At 35.7% G+C, this 18,898-nt stretch overlaps 2 protein-coding genes across 2 annotated transcripts; both read right to left on the minus strand.

Moving 5' to 3' along the window:
• Nucleotides 1-3,953: 3,953 nt before the first annotated feature.
• Nucleotides 3,954-7,004, minus strand: ptger3 (prostaglandin E receptor 3 (subtype EP3)). The gene is made up of 2 exons (XM_059570183.1): nt 6,008-7,004; nt 3,954-5,084 (listed from the first exon to the last, which is right to left on the minus strand). The coding sequence occupies exons 1-2, from the start codon at nt 6,860-6,862 to the stop codon at nt 4,725-4,727; spliced, it is 1,215 nt and encodes a 404-aa protein (XP_059426166.1). The 5' UTR covers nt 6,863-7,004; the 3' UTR covers nt 3,954-4,724.
• Nucleotides 7,005-9,319: 2,315 nt separating this feature from the next.
• Nucleotides 9,320-13,946, minus strand: zranb2 (zinc finger, RAN-binding domain containing 2). The gene is made up of 10 exons (XM_059570899.1): nt 13,682-13,946; nt 13,069-13,121; nt 12,829-12,937; nt 12,227-12,309; nt 12,036-12,112; nt 11,808-11,951; nt 11,499-11,635; nt 11,100-11,147; nt 10,397-10,549; nt 9,320-10,183 (listed from the first exon to the last, which is right to left on the minus strand). Exons 1-10 carry the CDS (start codon nt 13,735-13,737, stop codon nt 10,129-10,131), a joined length of 915 nt encoding a protein of 304 aa, XP_059426882.1. The 5' UTR covers nt 13,738-13,946; the 3' UTR covers nt 9,320-10,128.
• Between the last annotated feature and the right edge of the window lie 4,952 nt (nt 13,947-18,898).

An 18,898-nucleotide genomic window follows, 5' to 3' on the forward strand; every position in this document is an offset into this window, starting at 1 on the left:
TACCCATAATGAAGAAGACCCATAATGAAGAAATGCCTGTTTTATTTGAAAAACTCATTACCACTCTCAATACTTCAATGTGTAAATTGAAGAGTCTTAGAATTGTATTGATATTAACGTCTGGCAGGCATCTTGGCACACATGCAGCTGCAGAGAGCCAGACAGCCATTATCCACATTAGCCAGTTGTGCAGTATGTTGGATCTTCACTATAGCCACTAATGGATTGAACAGCCTCTTGGTCTCTTATCTTTTGATGCAGTCACTATTTTTGTTCCCTTTTCTAAAGGTTCATAGGAAGTCCCTATGAAACCTGTAGAGATTGATCTCTTTGCAATGAGTTAAAATAACAAAATAATCAAGAAATAATCTTAACATTTTTAAAAAGCATTCAACATTGAAAATGTTATAATACATCCAAGTATTTTAGCTACACTGCTTTTAGAGACAAAATTAACAATAAATATTCAAATGATGGTATTATTTATGGAAACAACCCATGAGACCCCTTTAATTTCATCAAATCTCATTTAATTTTAGATTGCAGGGAACAAATTAAACAATTGCTAATTGATTTGTAGATGAACACAGGGCATGTTGTCTTGTGTTTTCAATTACAGAAGCAAAGGCAAACTCATTAACACTGAAACAGACAACAATTGTGATTAAAAAGCTGATCACAGTTCTGTAATTAATGGAAAATACTCTCAGCACATAAAGATTAAACAGTTAAGAAGAAGAAAAAAACAGAAAGAACAAAGAATAAATAGTAAATAAATATCTGTGCCTGCAAAGATTTGAACTTCTGTGTCACAACACAAAAATAGTAAGCACAGGCACAGGGGCGCTGCACAAGATCCCGGGCCCTATGCATAGACAGTCCTAATGTTCCCCCCACTTGAAAACATATATTCCAGACTTTTCAAGGGCCCTCTCTTCCTTTGGGGCCCTGGTAATCAGTTGTTTGACCCCTTGAAATCTCCACCAATGGACTTCAACCCAGTTTCAAGCAACTTCGATTTCAAGCCAAAGATTTGAACATAAAAACAACTTTCATGTAAATTCTATATACAAGTTCAACAAAAGTTTGTCCAAAAATGAAAATTCTCTCATTATTTTACAAAGCCTCATGTCTTTAGAAACCCACATGATTTTCTTTCTTGCATGAAATATTATCTCGGAGGATTTCAAGAAAGACATGAGGGTGAGTAAATAATGTCAGAATGTTGAGTTTTGGTCATTTTAAATGAACTAAAACTACTTGAAATAAGTACAGTACTAAGGGCCAGTCAGCTTAAAAATGCTTCTTAAAACCATGCCTTCTATTCCATTCAGTATATTCAATCATAGCTTTTTTTTTCACAATGTTTTTTTTTCACAATGTTTTGCAATGTTAATATGTAGATGGACTGGAAATAAAAAGACATCTTCCTTTAAGCAAAATAACAACTATGATAATTCACGTATCTACTGACAATCAGTGACTGGTTATGTATTAGTAGTTATATAATGAGAACATAATGATTTGAACAATTTCCTGGACAAAACAGCCATTTGAAATAATTCTTCAGTAACACAACTGATGGAAAATGTGGCAATCATTTTAAACCACTTGTGCAAAATGTGGATGGGGCGTTTACTATTACAGAAGCACTTTGGTATACCCCAACCCCCTACCAGATTAAATTATGATAATGGCATGAAACACAGTCCATCCCGGTGCAATGGAAATCACAAGCAGCATAGAATCAAATAATGATACACTTTAGAAGCACCATTACAAGGCAAGCACATTAGAGCAGTTAGTAGACATGTCAAACAGTTGCAAGCATATGCAAACATTTTTATCAAAAACATACAAGCAGCCCAACGACCATCTGTTGATACAAGCCTAATGACAGCTCTAGCTGTGAACGGAGTCCCAGAGCTGTATGCGTTGTCTTACACGATGAGTAAATGTAAAACTCGAAATACATTCATGAAACCCTGTTGTTTGTAATGCAGACTTGCCACATTTCGTGGCATCTATGATTTGGCATCTGGCATTAGGACATTCACAGGTGGGTTTGATCTAAAATCATTTGCTGGTGGCTTCACATGCAAACATTACTTGGCAGCTCGTATTACCTGTACATATATTATGAATTATGATTACAGATAAATCAATGGTGCTCTGTGGTTTCACTTACATTGGTGAAAAAATGTACTGAAGATGTATGAATGACTTTGCATTGAATGGTACATTAATCAATTTCAAACTCATGACTTTCTTTTTCCTCTGGTGATTTTTTTTCTCATCTCTACAACAGCAGGAAATATATTCAAAAATAGATGAATGGATGTTTTTTTTTTCCCATGCAATTACAAAGAAGTGGGACTGGAGCTTTAAAAGAGATTCAGAAGCAACATGAAAGCAGTCCATACAATGTTTGCAATAATTCAATATTTTTATATACAATGTTTGCATTAAAGCCATACATTAGCTTATTGTGATGAACAGATGGGTTTTTGCTTTTATGGTGTTTTTACTTGAACCTTGAAAGCTCTCCTTCAAAAATAAAACCAAATGGGTTTGTAAGGGCGAGTATATGATGAGAGAAAAATATAATGAAAAAACCTTTCTATATGAAAGAAACTCCGATAAGATGCCTTTGGAAACATACAATGCTCTGAACAGCTTTGGTGCTGTACCACTGTGCAGTAAATAAGAATCCCTCATACCCTCATATTCATACACTTTTTTTCCAGCTCAATGCACCAGTGAGCTGACAGAAGACCTGCTTTGGTCATGGATACACTGAAACTTTAAATTTGGCAATTAAATATTATGCAATCATCTAATTTTCTATTGCACTATATTCAGCAGTTACCCAAGCGGACAATGGCAAGTTAAGCATGGTTAGGTGTCTGACAACGCAGCATGAGGCACGTTCATTTCACTATTAATTAAGTCCCATGTCAGTTTCATTAATTTTACTCTGTAATTTCTGCCTGAGAGCATATGTAGAATGTTAAATCCATTTACAAAAGTATTTTTGTTCCTTGTGACAACTGTGCACTTTTGCAAATCCCATAATTTCCACAGCAATCAGAAATCACAGTTTTCACTGATGTTGAGGTTATTATTTGGATATATCAAAAGCCCTTTTTTGTGGAAACAGAAAACAAGCAATTTTTTTGCAATTCCACTGATTTCATAGAGCTCTCACCTCCAGGAAAATACATTACTTTGCCTCTCTCTTTTTTCTGCTTTTGCATCTTCCTTGCTCATTTTCTTGGTGTAAAATCATTGGCACAAATATTTTTAGGTTTACATTATTTTTTACTATATTTTTCTTCAAGAAATCATTGATCATTATTATTCTTTAGTTACAATTTTCCTTTAATATTGTGTAATATATCACAAATGTATTTGCAGAGTCATGAATAACCTGCTGTTTAGCATAAATGATGATCCATGGGTCCTTTCTATAACAATAACCAACTGCACAGTGCAAAAATATAATATGCTAAGATGTTTAGTCAAACATAGAAAGATGTATAATTACATATATGCAACTGAAGGGCCCAATTATTAGAACAACTTTAATCATCCTTGCTAATAATTTATGTATGTTCAGTTAAAATTACTGCATGCAGTCTTATCAGCCAAGAATAATATGAAATATCTGTCCCAGTCAAACCGGTCATTAAATGTTTCTCAAGTCAAATGCAAAAGGATGCTAAATAAGAACAGAAAAACGCTTTAATTGCCTCCTGACAGCAACTGGTATAAAATAGCAATTTCCATGAATGACTAATCATCATCTGTTGAAATTGCCTTCCTTTTGAATTTTTAAAGTCTTTTGGTTTATGATGGTAATTGATATGATCAAGAATACTGCACATAACAAGATGCAGGACCTTGAGGCACTCAGTGTGTCAAACACTGGCTATAAAAATGAACACTCTGAATGGACTGTTCCAAGGTCAGAAAGTGTCTCACTAAACTATTAAATTAGTTTGCACTTTTACATTTACTTCCCCCAGGAATCTAATGAAAAACTCAAGCATGGAATTCAATTAAATGTGCTCAATGTTACAGTTATCAGCATCAAAAGAGCTCTGCACACTTGGAATAGAGCTATGAGGATGAGGAGTATAGAGAAAAATATTTGAGACCATTCAGTGCTGTACTGCACAATAAACAGCTCTGAAATGTTATATAACAGATCATAAATTAGCATCAAGAAATATTCCTTCATTATTTACTAGCAGTTGGCAGGTGAATAATAGGATTTTGCTATATAGTAACAACACCAAATGTAGTCTAAAATAATCTGTCTCCATGGGAGCTGGCAAACTTCAGTTTATGATTTCACTTTTGTTTATCCAAATCTATTTTGTTGCTAATATTGCTTTTGTATATGCAGGATTCCCACACCTTTCGAACAATTCATTTCCATTTGTAAAAAGCGTGATATTTTCAGATTATCACTCTGTCATTCCATGACAGTGTGGGAACCCTGCATATGTAATCATTTTAAGGTCTTGGCATTTTGTTACATTTCAAAGGTTGCTTAGAAACCATGAACAAAATCTCTTTGACTGAAAACAACACAAGTGTGACGCATTTGCATTGTAGCATGCTGACATCACCCTACATCAATACAACACAAATACATCTTCAAAATTTGAGCTCATTATTATTCTGACCGTGGGTGCCATTTTTGTACCACTATCAAGTCACTGTTCCTCATTTCCCCCATTCAAGTTACTGTTCTCCATGTTAAGGGACTGTTTGTGAACATTATCATTCTGAATGGCCTTTTTATTTAGGGTGTCTAGAGGACACTGGGTTTCCTTCTGCACATCCAGTGAGCACTTGGATACTGCGCTGGCCACCTGGCAGAACTTCCTCAGAAGAATCTCTCTCAGGAGCAGGTAAACCCATGGATCCAGAATCTGATTGAGCGAGGCCAGGCGTATGGCTGTGAGAAAGAAGTTACAGTCCATCTGTAAGTCCTGGGATGAGAGAGATACAGCAGCAGCAGAATTGCACTGATGCGAGGATGTGTGGGTAGAGATCATCTTTAACATAAGGACCTGCAAAATGGGAGGAGACCACAATGGCTATATAATATGAATATTGCTTTCTTTAGGATTAAGAAAAATATACATGTGCTAAATAGTCTTCTAAAACCTGTTCAGCAGACTTCCATATAAACAGCAGTTATTTGCTAATTTGACACCCCTTTGGGTTTGTTTTTTAAGCTAGCTAAAAGTTCTGTACTCTCAGTTCCAGGCAATATTTTATTATAAATAAATATACGTGTATATATATATATATATATATATATATATATATATTTAGTATATTGTGATCGGTTTATACTGGATATGTATTGACTAAAATTGGACAAGTAATTGTGCATTATGTATTTCCCCAATTTTTATATTTAGGTTACATTTGTCATCATTTAACACCTGATATTTTCAATTACAATTTAATACCTGTTACATTTCACCTTTAGAAGATATCAAAATGATAGTTGTATATGATAGTGTTAATGACTGATTACTCACTTTTTTGGGGTGTTATTATTTTTTTCAAATTTATTTATGAAACATTGTACAGACTTTAAATATCTTCTGTTTATCGTTACCAGCCATAACATAAAGAGTTTTCACCTATTCCACAATTTGTTTTAATTTATTTTTTTCTCACAGTCATGAATTTACACATTCCATGTGGGCCTATATTTTGAAATGACATAACTGGGAAGAAATTACATGACTCAAACAATAACTAATCTCATATAACTGCTCAAAAACATGAAAACTCCAACATGTATGGTACTAGTTAATCACTTGGCCTGTTGAGTTCACCTTTACATACAGTAGGAATTCATATATTCTGTTTAATCCAATATAGCAGCATTTTGTAGTTTGAGCAGGAATGGCACCATGCATGCTGTCATCTGATAACTACAGTAAGTGTATCTGGCAGAAGCTGATATGATACATACCAGTAGAGGTGACCAGCATGTCAACAGCACACACATAATGCCCATCAACTGAATAACAGTCTCTGTTGTTAACCTCTCCCATTGCTTGGATGAATGGGTCGAAGTTGCCTTCGTTTTGAAACGTGTAACCAAAGCACGGATGGTCACAACATTACACGACAACGTGACCAGCAAAGAAAATATCCCCAATGCCGCAAAAGTCGTGGCAAAAAATGTATTTCCCGTAACGTCCTTGTCACCTGTAGTTATGAAGCACCAAGTTCCTGGCCACTGTAAAGTATACTTTCCAACGCCAGCGATGGGCAATAAGGCAAACAGCAAAACCAGGAACCAGATGATGACCATAACCTGCTTGGTCACGTTGGTATTCATGTATTGTGAGTACCAGTGAGGAGCAGTGATGGCCAAGGCCCTCTCAATGGCCATGGCACTGGCTAAAAAGAGCGGACACAAGCCAAAAGTGGTCATGCACACCCCAAAGAAAGCGCACAGAGTTCCCGAAGGGTCCACGCGTTTCCATTTCAGATCTGCTCTGTACACCGAAATGACAATCGGACTTGTGAGCAGTTGCCCGAAAAGATCAGTTAACGCCAAAGAGCCGATGCAAAGCAGAAACGATTTCTTTCTTTTATTTTCTTTTTTTCTGTATGCACTATAAACTAGGAGCATCGCGAGAGAGTTTCCGACCATTCCCGTGACCATCATAGTGATGGGAAAAAACACGGACACAGAGCCACAGCTGGCGCTTTTGCCAACGCCGTCCTGTGAAGATTTGGAGAGGTTCGACTCCCACATCATGGTTCCAGCAGTCAGGTTTTGCGACAGGACATCTGAAGACTGACATTTAGATGTCATCCTTTTTCAGGAAGAGTGTTCATGGCCACAGCAGCCTTAGAAACAGGTGGAGCCCTCAGTGAAGTCCGCTTGACATCTGTCTCACTTTGAGCGCTTGGATGTCCGAGAGCGCGCTTTAAACACAGAGGAGGGGGGAGGGACCCTTATGAAGACAACTGAAAAATAGTGCAAGATAGCCTACATAAAGAATATCTTAAATGCAAAGGATAAAATATTGTTATATCCTCCTGACTACCAGGAAAAAACAGTTTTGTGAATTTAGTATTTTGTCCTGTTATTAGCCTACATTTTTTTTATTAATATATTAGACCATGCCATTTCTTCTGTAGAGGAAATCAGAACTTTAATAGATAAGTCCAAATTCTTTAAATATAAAAAGACATTAATAGACATTTTTTTAAACCAAACTTTATATAGCCTAAAGACGATTCTAAACTATGTTATGAAAGATATATATATATATATATATATATATATATATATATATATATATATATATATATATATATGCAATTTGTGTAAAATGGCCATATGAGCGTTTTCCCGCAATTAATGTATAAACTGTAGCCTAATTTGCATAATCTAATTTGCATATTAATGTGTTTTGGGGACCATAGAATGAACAAATAAGTGCAATAATGGGAGTTATAATTAGCAAGATTTTCATAATAATATCTAATATTTCATAGGAATATTTATATATATTTGCTTCTCTATTATTTGTTGTGGCTCCCAAAATGTGTAATAAACATGCTTTAACTCCTGGTGTCCTCTGCGGACATGCATGAAATCGATGTCATGTTTCATAACAGAAGGTTATATTTTGATTTGAATCCCCATAACATTTTCCTGATATGTTATGACAAACAATTTGAAAATTAGTCAAATTTAAATGATTATTACAAAATATTATCATATTCCCATGAGTGTGTTACACTTGATCACTAAATTAATGTCAGTCATTTTACAGACCAAAGAGAGGAGGGGGTGGGGTCATAGTTAAACATCAAATCATTTGGTATCTCTGAAAAGCCCTTAATTTTCCATGAGAAATTGCTTAATAATTATGTCATATACAGAGGACAAAACTCCAAAGCTGATAGTCTGGAGGATAAGTAGATATATAGATAAATGTGTTGTTTAGGAATTTAAACTTGACAAAATGTAGCTCCTTCGCCAGCTGAGGAAATTCAACCTGCCACAGGATCAGCTGAAACAGTTCTACTCTGCCATCGAGTCTGTCCTGTGTTCATCCATAACTGTATGGTTTGGTTCAGCTACCAGATCAGACATCTAGAGACTACAGCGGACAGTCAGGACTGCTGAAAGGATTATTGGTACCCCTCTGGCCAGCCTCCAAGATCTTTACATCTCCAGAGTGAGGAAAAGGGCTTAAAAATCACCTTGGCCCCCTCACCCCAGCCCACTCTCTCTTCCAACTGTTGCCTTCTGGTCGGCGCTACAGAGCACTGACCACCAAAACAGACAGGCACAAAAACGGTTTTCCCCCGCAGGCTTTACTCAACCTGAACAATTAATCTTCAGAATTACACAACGTCCATCACAACTAACACAGTTATGGGACATATTTATATTAAACTGCACACTTTTTTAAAGAACATATCTGCACACTAATAACATAGGCCACCTGCTACATTTATCTAAACAGTTAAAATGTTTCCCTATACTTCTATTTCTGTATATGTATATAGTACATTATTTAATGTTTTTTTTTTAAATATTAGTGTTTTATTACTTCCCTACTGTGTTATTCCTATGTATGTCTGCACTATGTTGTACTTTCATCTACACTGGAAGCTCCTGTTGTCAAGTCAAATTCCTTGTGTGCAAACATACTTGTAATGAAGCTCTTCTGATTCTGATAACAAGCGTTGTAACGAGTGCGTTAATATTGCCTACGTTAACTTTTAGTATGTATATTTTTTTAAATAGATTTTAGAATTAACTTAACTATCGCTGAAGGTATTAAACAAAACACTAATGGTCTGGTCATATTTATACGCAAATCTTCAAACTAGGGATAGTTAATGTTTTATTCTAAGAAAATCCCCCAAGCCACCAGCTCAGATGGGACTGAACTCAACAAGTGCCACCTAGCGCTTGAAAAACGATTTCCATTTGTGTCTGCAGCGCAGGTCTATTTGTGTTCATCAGCTATGGTTAGTAATTCATACACGATTAATAAAATTCTACTTTATAAAGTAGACGAGGAAAGAAACGCATTGAACAGGTTTCTGATTAATGCACAATGTCAAAAACATTACTAGAATTCCCCACAAGTAGCAGTGTGGCATTGTTAAAAAAATTTGCCTCTATAGGTTATCAATAAAATCTAGAGATAATTAAATAACAGATGGAACACATATGTGGGGAAAAAGTTTCTCAAGACATAATCACCAAATGCAATGCAGTAACATGGAAACATATGAACAAATGTTTCAGATTAACAAGTGTTTATTCATGTTGGTTACACTTATGTAATTTTAATGAACAGTAAAACATTTTCTTATTTTGTATGTTGGAAGAGGGAGGGTGATTATTTCACATATTCCAAATTTGATCCACAGAAGAAAAAAATAAACAATCCAGTAATTTATGCTATCAGTCATTTGAGTCATCTACAGTTTCTTAGTTCCACAAATGATAGATCATAAAATTAAAGTTTATTACACACACACAAAAAAAGAAAACAAATCTCTACAAGTATAGAAAAACATACTTACCTTTAACGCACACAATTAGACAAGGCAATGTTATGCCTCAGAGGAAAAGCGCTCTATAATACGCTGGCATTGTTGATTAAGTAATGTTTAAGCCATCAACAGTTCATATAAAAGAACTATAAAACCAGCATCTGGGCACTTCTGAAATCAGCATAAATGGTTTGATAATGAATTGGTTATTCTGATGACAATGGTTGAATAAAACTACTGTAGTAATATAATTTGCATAATTTCCCACAAAATGGTTGATGTTCAGAAGATATGCACCATTTATAGTCACAGACTTGATGTTATTTTTCTATAAACCCACTGACACTAAAGACTTTACATCTTGAGTTATACTGTTTAGAGATTTGGCTAGAGGTTTAAAAAAAAAAAGTCAGAGAACTTTTAAGAGGTTATGTGAACAGATGCGCTAGTATTTGTTTCCATAGAAATCAATGTGAATTCAAACAGTTGGGTAGTTGCAAAAAAAAAAAAAAAAAACCATGCAGTTTTAGAAAGATTTGTTTCTTTTGTTAATCATTTCTGTTTTGAGCTTGAGCCAGAGTGGGAAGATCCAGATGAGCCTCTGCGCCTACAAAGAGATCGAAAGAAAAAGACAAAGAGAAAGACCATGACCGATTAAGTGATTTGGTTCTTGAAGTCAAAACAAAGCATAAAAAATTTATTTCACAGAGAAAAGAGTAATTTTGTCACATTGTTTCAAAAATATACTGCTATATCATTGAGCCCTGTGTATAATGGAGAAGGACGCCTGGTATCCAGGCCACCATGTGTTACACCAAACCTTTCAGACGAGTGCGATCGTGAGCGTCTTTTTTTGCGGCCACCAGAGGAGGACCTGGAGCGACTCCTTTTCTGGCCTCCCTCAGGCGATGATGAAGGGGAGCGAGATCTCTTCTTTGAGGAAACCGAGCCCTTTCCTGATCTGGAGCTGGATCTTTCAAAGGGGATAAATAAGCATTCCTGTGAGGTCAACAAATATCACTGCACAGATTACTATAATAACATTATCAAAGGGACTAAAATGGAAAAAAAAAACATCCCCCATTGTCTCGAAATACAGTAAGTACTAAAACTTCTTTAAAAAGACCAAAACTGCAGGCCTGACCAGCTGAACTTTCAGAAGAACAAAGCTGAACCCGTAAGAAGAGAATCAGTACAACTTACAGCCCTAATTGCCTGCTAGATGTCACGATGTTACCAAATAAAATGAGATCTGGGACAGTGTAAAATCAACAGCTCCAGAACATTTTAAACAAGCACAAAAAAGTTCTCGACACCTTTGTTAAGAACAAAAAAAATAAAATCTAACATACCCAAAGAGATTAAGTTTAATCTCATTGCTCCCTCATTTTATAGATCATTTGTTTTATTGTGATCAAAAGTCGCCTTCTTTTCAGATTCAGAAGGACAAAGAGTTCACTACAACAAAAACTGGCTGTTTATACACACACTCTCTCCTGGAGAGGGCATGTGACCTCATTCACCTGGAATTGGACCTGGAGCGAGAACGAGATCTGGAACTGGATGAGCTCCTGCAAAACACAGACAACAACAACAAAAAAACACAACAAATTTCCAATTTTTCCATGAAAATTAAAGATCCTCTGGTGAAAACCAAAGAAAAATAAGTGTTAAAAAGATCAGCTTTTGCTTTTTTTAAAGGTTTTAAAAAACTTGTAAAGTTGTGTTGATGACATGAATTACTTATTTAATAAATTGAACAGTAATAAACATCAAATTTTATACTGTCATAGGCAATTAAAAAAATTAGGCAAAGAGAACAAAATTAAACATTAAAACAGAATTATGTGTTGAGATTTGAATAAAGATTTGAGCTGATACTGACATTTGCCTGTAGTTACCCTTGACCTGTACCCTTTTACCTGGACCTAGACCGGGAACTTGAACTGGACGAGCGAGATGATGACCGCGAGGAGCCGGAGCGACTCCCTTTCTTTTCTTCACTAGCATCCAAATCATACTTGGACAAATCTGCCTCATCTTCATCATCTTCATCATCCTAACAAGATTAAGATCAAAAGCACATCAAAAACTGAGCTGGTAGGTTCATATATCTAAGCGCCAATGATTCTTTTACATACCATCATATTGCGATTATCCATTCTTTATGTTTCAGAAATAAAAAAAATTAGGGAACCACTAAAATAGAACTATAGAATAAAATCTCTTACATCAAGTTTGTATTTTGAAAGATCTCCTTCTTCATCGTCATCCTCTTCTTCTTCGTCTTCATCGACAACATTTTTTTTTGGTTCCTCTTTCTTGTCACTGTCCTGCTTGCTTTTTCCACGAAACTTCTTTTTTATGCGCCCAAACTGTCCATAAAAATGTAAAAAAAAAATCAAGTTTATTAGTGTTAGTAAACACGTATTGTGAAAATGTCATCTGTGTGTACTGACCTCATCATACTCGCCATCGGACTCCTCTCGCTCATTGTAAACTAAATTCTCTCTCTCATTGAACCCTCCACCATATCCTGTTTCATGCATCAAGCAAATGACATTAAACAAAAACTCATAAGGTTGCAGTCGCTATGCAAAAAAGTTCACGTTAACATTCCAGTTTCAACAAAGACAAAGCTAAGCTATACCTGTCCTTTCCTCCAGTTTGGCATATTTAGGGGTGTTACACATGTTGCACTCTGATCTTCTGGCCCAGTTTACATTGCCACAACTAAATGTGAAGCAAGAACAAGTACAGCTATTATTAACACTGGTATATTAGGGTATCAACTTCATAAACAAGCAAATGAGAAGAGGGCCCTTGGGTTATTTACAAACTACAACTCCACATCCACAACTTCAATGCCAAAGAGGGAAAAGTGGTTGAATTTTAAACAGCACTGCTCAAAAAGATTTGTGACGTCCCTTTTTATTTTTTACTTCAACGTTTTCAAGTGAACCGGCCACATTCATTGCTCTTCACGACATGATATCATTATACTGTGTACATTTATTCTGCTCCATTAAGCAGGTTGAACAGTGTGGGATTCAAATGAAAAGTAAAATATGAAGACATTGGAAAGAATGGTTTCCTTTAATATCACTGAAACAAATTTAAAAGAAATGCTGAAACATTGGCTGAAACATTTCACTTCCTAACATTGTATTGAACGGATACTTCTTGTGATATTAATAATTTTAAAAGTATTTATAATGCACATTGGACGTGTAATTTTATAGCAATACCCACGTTTTGCACTGCCAATCGTTGGCACTGAAGAGACCTTTGCTCTTCTCAGCCAGGGTCTTTCCAATCTCGGTTCCCCCTGCTTTCATCATCTTTACTTCAGTTGTCTTATCTGTTTCGAGAAAATCGGCTAATTAGTTTAGACTGATCAAAAATACTGTAAGCATGGTGCATGTACTGATGCTACTTTTTGTAACACCCCCCTAATATACAGAAGTAATGACAAACAATAAACCCACTTACCCCTGCCACATCGGTTACAACTCGTTCTTCTGGCAAAGTTGACATTTCCACACCTAAGATATTACAAAAGCAAAACTGGTTAGGTTTCTAAACATTATAAGCTTCGGTCAACACTTGTGCACACAAAAACAGGCCAACTCACTGACATTTTCAAATAGTGGGATGTTCCACTGGTACAAACACTGAAATAAATGTATTATACTTTTTTTCAAACAGCTCAAGGCATTAACAGTTAACAACTACTAATGAAGTTAGTTAGCAGTCTGGATTTAGCAGACTCGTGTACAGGGCTACCTACTAGCTAACGTTAATCGCTTAACCTAAGAATTATGAAGGTATTTCATTACCAATGCCCCAGTGGAAAGAAATAATATATCGTTTAATTTGGTAACGTTAAAAGAAAATGAAATTAGCGCCTTTGATAGCGGTTACAGGCCGATCCACACACACTACGACCGTGTGCTAAAGCTAACAAATGCTAAGCTAACAGAAACGTGTGATCTTATCTCAGCCAACATGAATATTTCCAAAAGGGTTACCTTAAAAGTAATGCAAATAGATGCTTATATTAATTATTGGGCTTTAAAATAAGGCATTATACAGCGAGTCTTACTTTTTATCAGAACAAATCCAGTCTCCGTCGCTAACGCGAAAACTCTTTCCCGACATGTTCGTCCTCTCAGCTGCCCCCGCCACAAATCCGCCAGAGAAATTAAGAACTCTTTATGAGTATTGATATTTATTTATTACACAAATATTGACGTTTGAACCTAAAAGTAAGGCAAAAACAACACTTTACAGAGTGTTAGAGAGCGTATGCAGGAATACGTGCGCTACACTGAAAGACACACGGGTTGCGTTTCATTATCTAATCGGCTCGCTACCTAGGCGAGTTTTGCCCACGATACGCGGAATCCAGACGTCGAGTGTTGCTGTTTAGCTAGGCGGCTCACTAGGTTTTGAACTACAGCCATAAATTTGTAACGCAGCAGTAGTCTACTAGCTCCAGTTATCATTAACGTTACATACGTGCATTGAAATCAAATGAGATTTATTTCTAAAAGTATTCAATTTATCTAAACTTCGTGTGACAATTCAAACAGATGATGAAAACAGACCAAACATATTCATTTTAATTCCCTGGATTATTTTATTATGAGTCATTTATTTTTTAGAGGCATAAAAAAATAAAACAAAACAAGTCAATATAATAACAAATAAGACAAATGCAATATAAATGCAATATAAAGAAAATGCAGTAAGCATTTATTTATAAAAGCCTATATTATTCTGTATATACACATGCTAAGTAAAACCATTGACTAATTACAACAGAAGCTATTATGAAGAAAAAAAATCAAACCTTAGGCATAAATAAAAGCTATTTTTATATTAATCTCAGTTATAACATAATTAGACGTATGTCATAAGAAGGAATAGCCAGCCTATAGGCCTATTCAAGAGGTATTACATAATTGTAACATTATTAAGAACATTAGCTGCCAAAAAAGTTATATACTTCAGTGATTTTATAACATAAAATTTTCTGTTTTTTATAAAGTGTGTATAGCCTATAAATCTTTATAAAGTAAGAAATAAGGTTAGCAAAGACTTCATTTTTTATGTATGTGGTAACAAAATAAACAATTGTATAATTCATTTTTGTTTAAAATGTAATTCTGAAAATAAAGAAAACACATCAAAGACACAAATGTCCATCATACAGTTTTCTGTAATTATAGGTTTCAAAATTAATCTAAAATGATCTTGAGTAAATATAATGATAAAACAAACAATACAATTTCCTGTGCACAAAATCAACGTGTGAAATGTTCAGCCAAAATCTTTCCAAAACATACTGAATAAATATAGACATTATTTAATCTCTTTAAGGTTTCACTTTCTCACTTGTGATTTAAATGTGTCCACTAGATGGCAGATTGTGTTCATCACACAACAGCCTGGAGAATTCGTACATTTGGCAGCATCTACTTCTCTGCTCACTACAGGCTTGTTCCCATGTTAACATTTACACATGCACCACAGAAAGAGTAAAAATCACAGACCTACATGCCATTGCCATATGTGTGGGACATGCAGATATCTACAGACATATGGTGACGTATCTCTGAATCTTAACTTTCAAATGCTAACCTTATGCAATGCCTCACACGTTGTGCCAACATTTTGCAGACCTTGGTTCGGTTCGGCATGAAGGCACATGTGTTGCTGGGCCAGATGGAGTTGAGACATCCCTCCCACTGCGAGTTCTCAGTCCTGCAGGGACTTAGATAGGACCCATCCTTGCTGGTGCTCACCAAGCTAAGCCTGTCCTCCATTCTCTGCCAAACTCATGCTGTTTCAGAGGTCTCTTGCACAGCTGGTGCATATCTGATGAGTCAGAATGCCCACATTGTTTTTCAAGTGATGTTTAAAAATATCTGATGCCCACATTTTACCATGGTCATTTACATAAACACGTTTTTGGATGGACAGTTTTTTGAAGAATGTTACCTATAAACATTAAATAACTGAATGCAAAAGTCATATAAATGGAAAAGCCGTAATAGCAGACTTTATTTAGCATTTACACCTTTTTAGCTCACACCCTTATATTATATTGACCTCGTAAAACAGCACCAGCCAAGAAAAGATATGTAAATGTATTAAGATTAGCTTTCCTTTCTACCATGTTTGTGTATGTGTGCATAAAAAGGACAAATACACATTTCTGCAGGAGCTCATTGAAATGAAAACAAGAACTTGGATTATGAATAATACATTTCTTCATCGGTAGAATCACAAGAACACACTCTTCTGAGAGTGCTTTTTTTTTACTATTTAAAAGCACAAAATACTCCTGCAGCACTTTTTTGCCATCCTCATGCCTCCACTCACCTATAGTGCTTTTAAACAATCAATGATAATGTGTTGTCAACACAACTAACACAGCAATAATCGATCATGGGTGCCAAAAAGTCTTTGGGCCTGCGAATGGCACTGTTCAGTCTAGTGCTTGGTCATCCTTGGGATGTTCCACTCAGGTGATTTTTTGACAGTGAAAGGTAACCAACAGAGGTTTGAATCCCTATATGAAGCCACCAGGGATTTCTGGGTCTGACAGATGGTGGTAGCTATTCCTGTTAGAAGGGGGCTGTATTACTTTGACACTTTTTTTTGTTTAAAGCGCTATATAAATAAAGGTGACACTTCAGTTTAACATCGTCATAATAAGCTAATAACAGAACATGCACCGATACAATAAATGTGCAGTTCAAGGAAGTTCTATGTACAGCTGCTCTTGTCGAATCAAAGGCGAGATAGCTGAGAACAGCAACAGAGATTTTTTGGTTTGTATGAGTGGATGGCGAGGTGCTGTCAGCTTGCTGTGCTCTTATGTAAGAGGCTAGGAGTAGCTCAGGAAAGCTGCCTGCCAGCTGTGCTGGTATTTGGATGAGAGCTCCTGCCTTGTCACCTCATTGTAATCTCTCTAATGCATATTCATTGTCAATGCATGGGAGCACTTCTCATTCAGAAGGTCATCCGCAGTGGGGATCCATTGCAATGGATTTTTGTGCATTGAATAAGTCAGAGGGAGGACAGCGACACTGGATAAATATTCTATCTAGATGAGTGCTATCATGTCTTCATTTCTCTTCTCAGAGGTGACCTCATGCTCGAAAGCTATACGGATAATAATGCCATGTACAGGGTAACGTAAAGTGACATTACATAAGATAAGGCATCCTCCTTTAACATGATGCTTGTGAGGAAATTGCATGTTCCATGTCATAACAGTATTTCATTGTATAGGGAGGTGGAAAAAAGGTGAGCTGCTATTTATTTAAATAATATCTTATTATTATAGATCTTATTTATTATATTGTAAATAATGGCCAGAAATTCACCTTTTTTTGTCCTGTGGGGTCATAAGGTTTCTGACACACGTATCCATCACTAAACTACACTTTCTGTTATAATATATATTAAACAAAACAAGATTATACACAGGTACATTGAGCAAGTACATCAGTGTTCGAAACTGTCTCCTTACATTCGATTTGCAAGGCCAAGCTTATAATATTGATTTATAATTTTAGGTGTCGAGTACGACTCAGTGGAAAATTGATGTCATTTGTCAGTTTAATGCCATTAGGCTTTTCGTGGTTACACCGGGGTTACACCTTCAGGCCGTCCACGATATAAGTAAAAAAAAAATCTTTAGTAGAACAGTAAAGAAGAAGAACATTTTTTAAAATGAAAACGTTGCCCTTATTGACAATTCATATACTGCATATCTGAGGCTGCCGGTTTTGAGAGTTAATAAAACATTAACAGACAAGACCAAATTAATATTTATGGATTTTAAAATACATTGAGGTCTCATTGAGGACTTCATTGAGCACAAACGTCCTGTTGTATATGTGCAGGCGCATACTCAAATGGCAGCTGATGCTGTTTGTTTACAACGAAGAGTGAGGATTTGTATGCAGATGGATGTCTGTTTCTAGTCGGTAAAGTTCTACATGGTAGTCATAATTAACATCTAGGACACCTGTTGTCAAAACTAAGAAACCTCAAACTGTGGAGTTGGCAGTTAAAAAAGAAAGAAAGCGACAGACGTCTGTGCTAAAACGAGAGTAAATATTGGCATGGCTTTTAAAAGGTGGAAAAAATCAGACAGCTGAAGGAATTAAAAACTGATGCAGATGGCCTTTTTTGGCTAAACAGGTAAGAGATTTCAGTGGCTCATTAGGTAGCAAGATATCACTTGTGCATTCGTTTGTTTGATTCAGATTGGTATTGAGCTTCCTTTGTTGTTTATTTTTTTTGTCTCATTTTGCAATGGTCAGTGAGGTAAAATACACTTACATTCTGCTATAGCTGTGTGTGAGAAAGAGCAATTCTGCTTTGGTATCTGTGTGATCTGATCTAAATGAGCAATCGTTAGAACTAAACCCCAGTAACGTGATTTATTTTAAAACATTTATTTAGTCAGAACAAAAGCATCAGATAAGTTACTTGTTCAGAATATATTTTTTTGGGGAAGGGCTATGCCTAGTATAAAATATATGGAAATGAAAGATTCACTTTGATATGGTGATAACAGATTCACCCAATGACACATTTATATATTTAATTTAAATTACTTAGTTCGTTTTGTTTTTTTTAAAGAAAATCTTCTAGATGCTATTTCATGAGCCAATCACATTAGATAAACAAACATAGTTATTTCTATCTTAAAATGTCAGAAACCATAAAAACTAAAATTTTCTATTATAATATTTGTTCAATGTGTGTCAATTTTTTTTCGTGACACCCACGTGTAAAATTCATCCCCATTTGATGGCTAGAAAAATATAATGTGAAGAGAATGCTCCCACCTGTATAAAGCTATTGTTCTACAATCAGATCTAGTGTCGCACAGATAAAGCATTTTACAGATTGAAGGCAATCTCCTATGACTGCATGTGCCCTCGTGCCGGTGAGACTGAACAAAATGCAATATCCAAACCTCTCGTTCCCAAACAAGGCCAATGTATCGACTGCACTCATAATTCAAATGTTTCTGTCAGAGCTGTCACACAAGTTCTTGTGTAATTGGAATGATTCACTTTCGGGAACCACTACAAAAAGAAAGGAAAATCGATATGGTGGAATATGAAGCATCCTCACTCAGACAACTAGGGGAACACATTGACACACGGCAACCTCCTTCTCTCTTCATCCATCGCTCTGTCTGGTACAACATATGTTTTTCAAATCCTTAGTTCTTTTTTAATGAGTGTTCATTTGAATGATTCACTTATATTAAATTGAGAAATACTAC

Source organism: Carassius carassius, chromosome 17, assembly GCF_963082965.1.
Source record: "Carassius carassius chromosome 17, fCarCar2.1, whole genome shotgun sequence".
Taxonomy (NCBI): domain Eukaryota; kingdom Metazoa; phylum Chordata; class Actinopteri; order Cypriniformes; family Cyprinidae; genus Carassius; species Carassius carassius.

Bases quoted from the DNA above. Each gene is read 5' to 3' on its own strand.
- zranb2 (XM_059570899.1), bottom strand. From the start codon at position 13,737: ATGTCGGGAAAGAGTTTTCGCGTTAGCGACGGAGACTGGATTTGTTCT. The intron at 13,122-13,681 runs GTAAGACTCGCT...GTAATATCTTAG, and splicing joins TGGATTTGTTCTGATAAAAA to GTGTGGAAATGTCAACTTTG. The intron at 12,938-13,068 runs GTAAGTGGGTTT...TTCTCGAAACAG, and splicing joins TTGTAACCGATGTGGCAGGG to ATAAGACAACTGAAGTAAAG.
- ptger3 (XM_059570183.1), bottom strand. From the start codon at position 6,862: ATGACATCTAAATGTCAGTCTTCAGATGTCCTGTCGCAAAACCTGACT. The intron at 5,085-6,007 runs GTATGTATCATA...CCCATTTTGCAG, and splicing joins CATGCTGGTCACCTCTACTG to GTCCTTATGTTAAAGATGAT.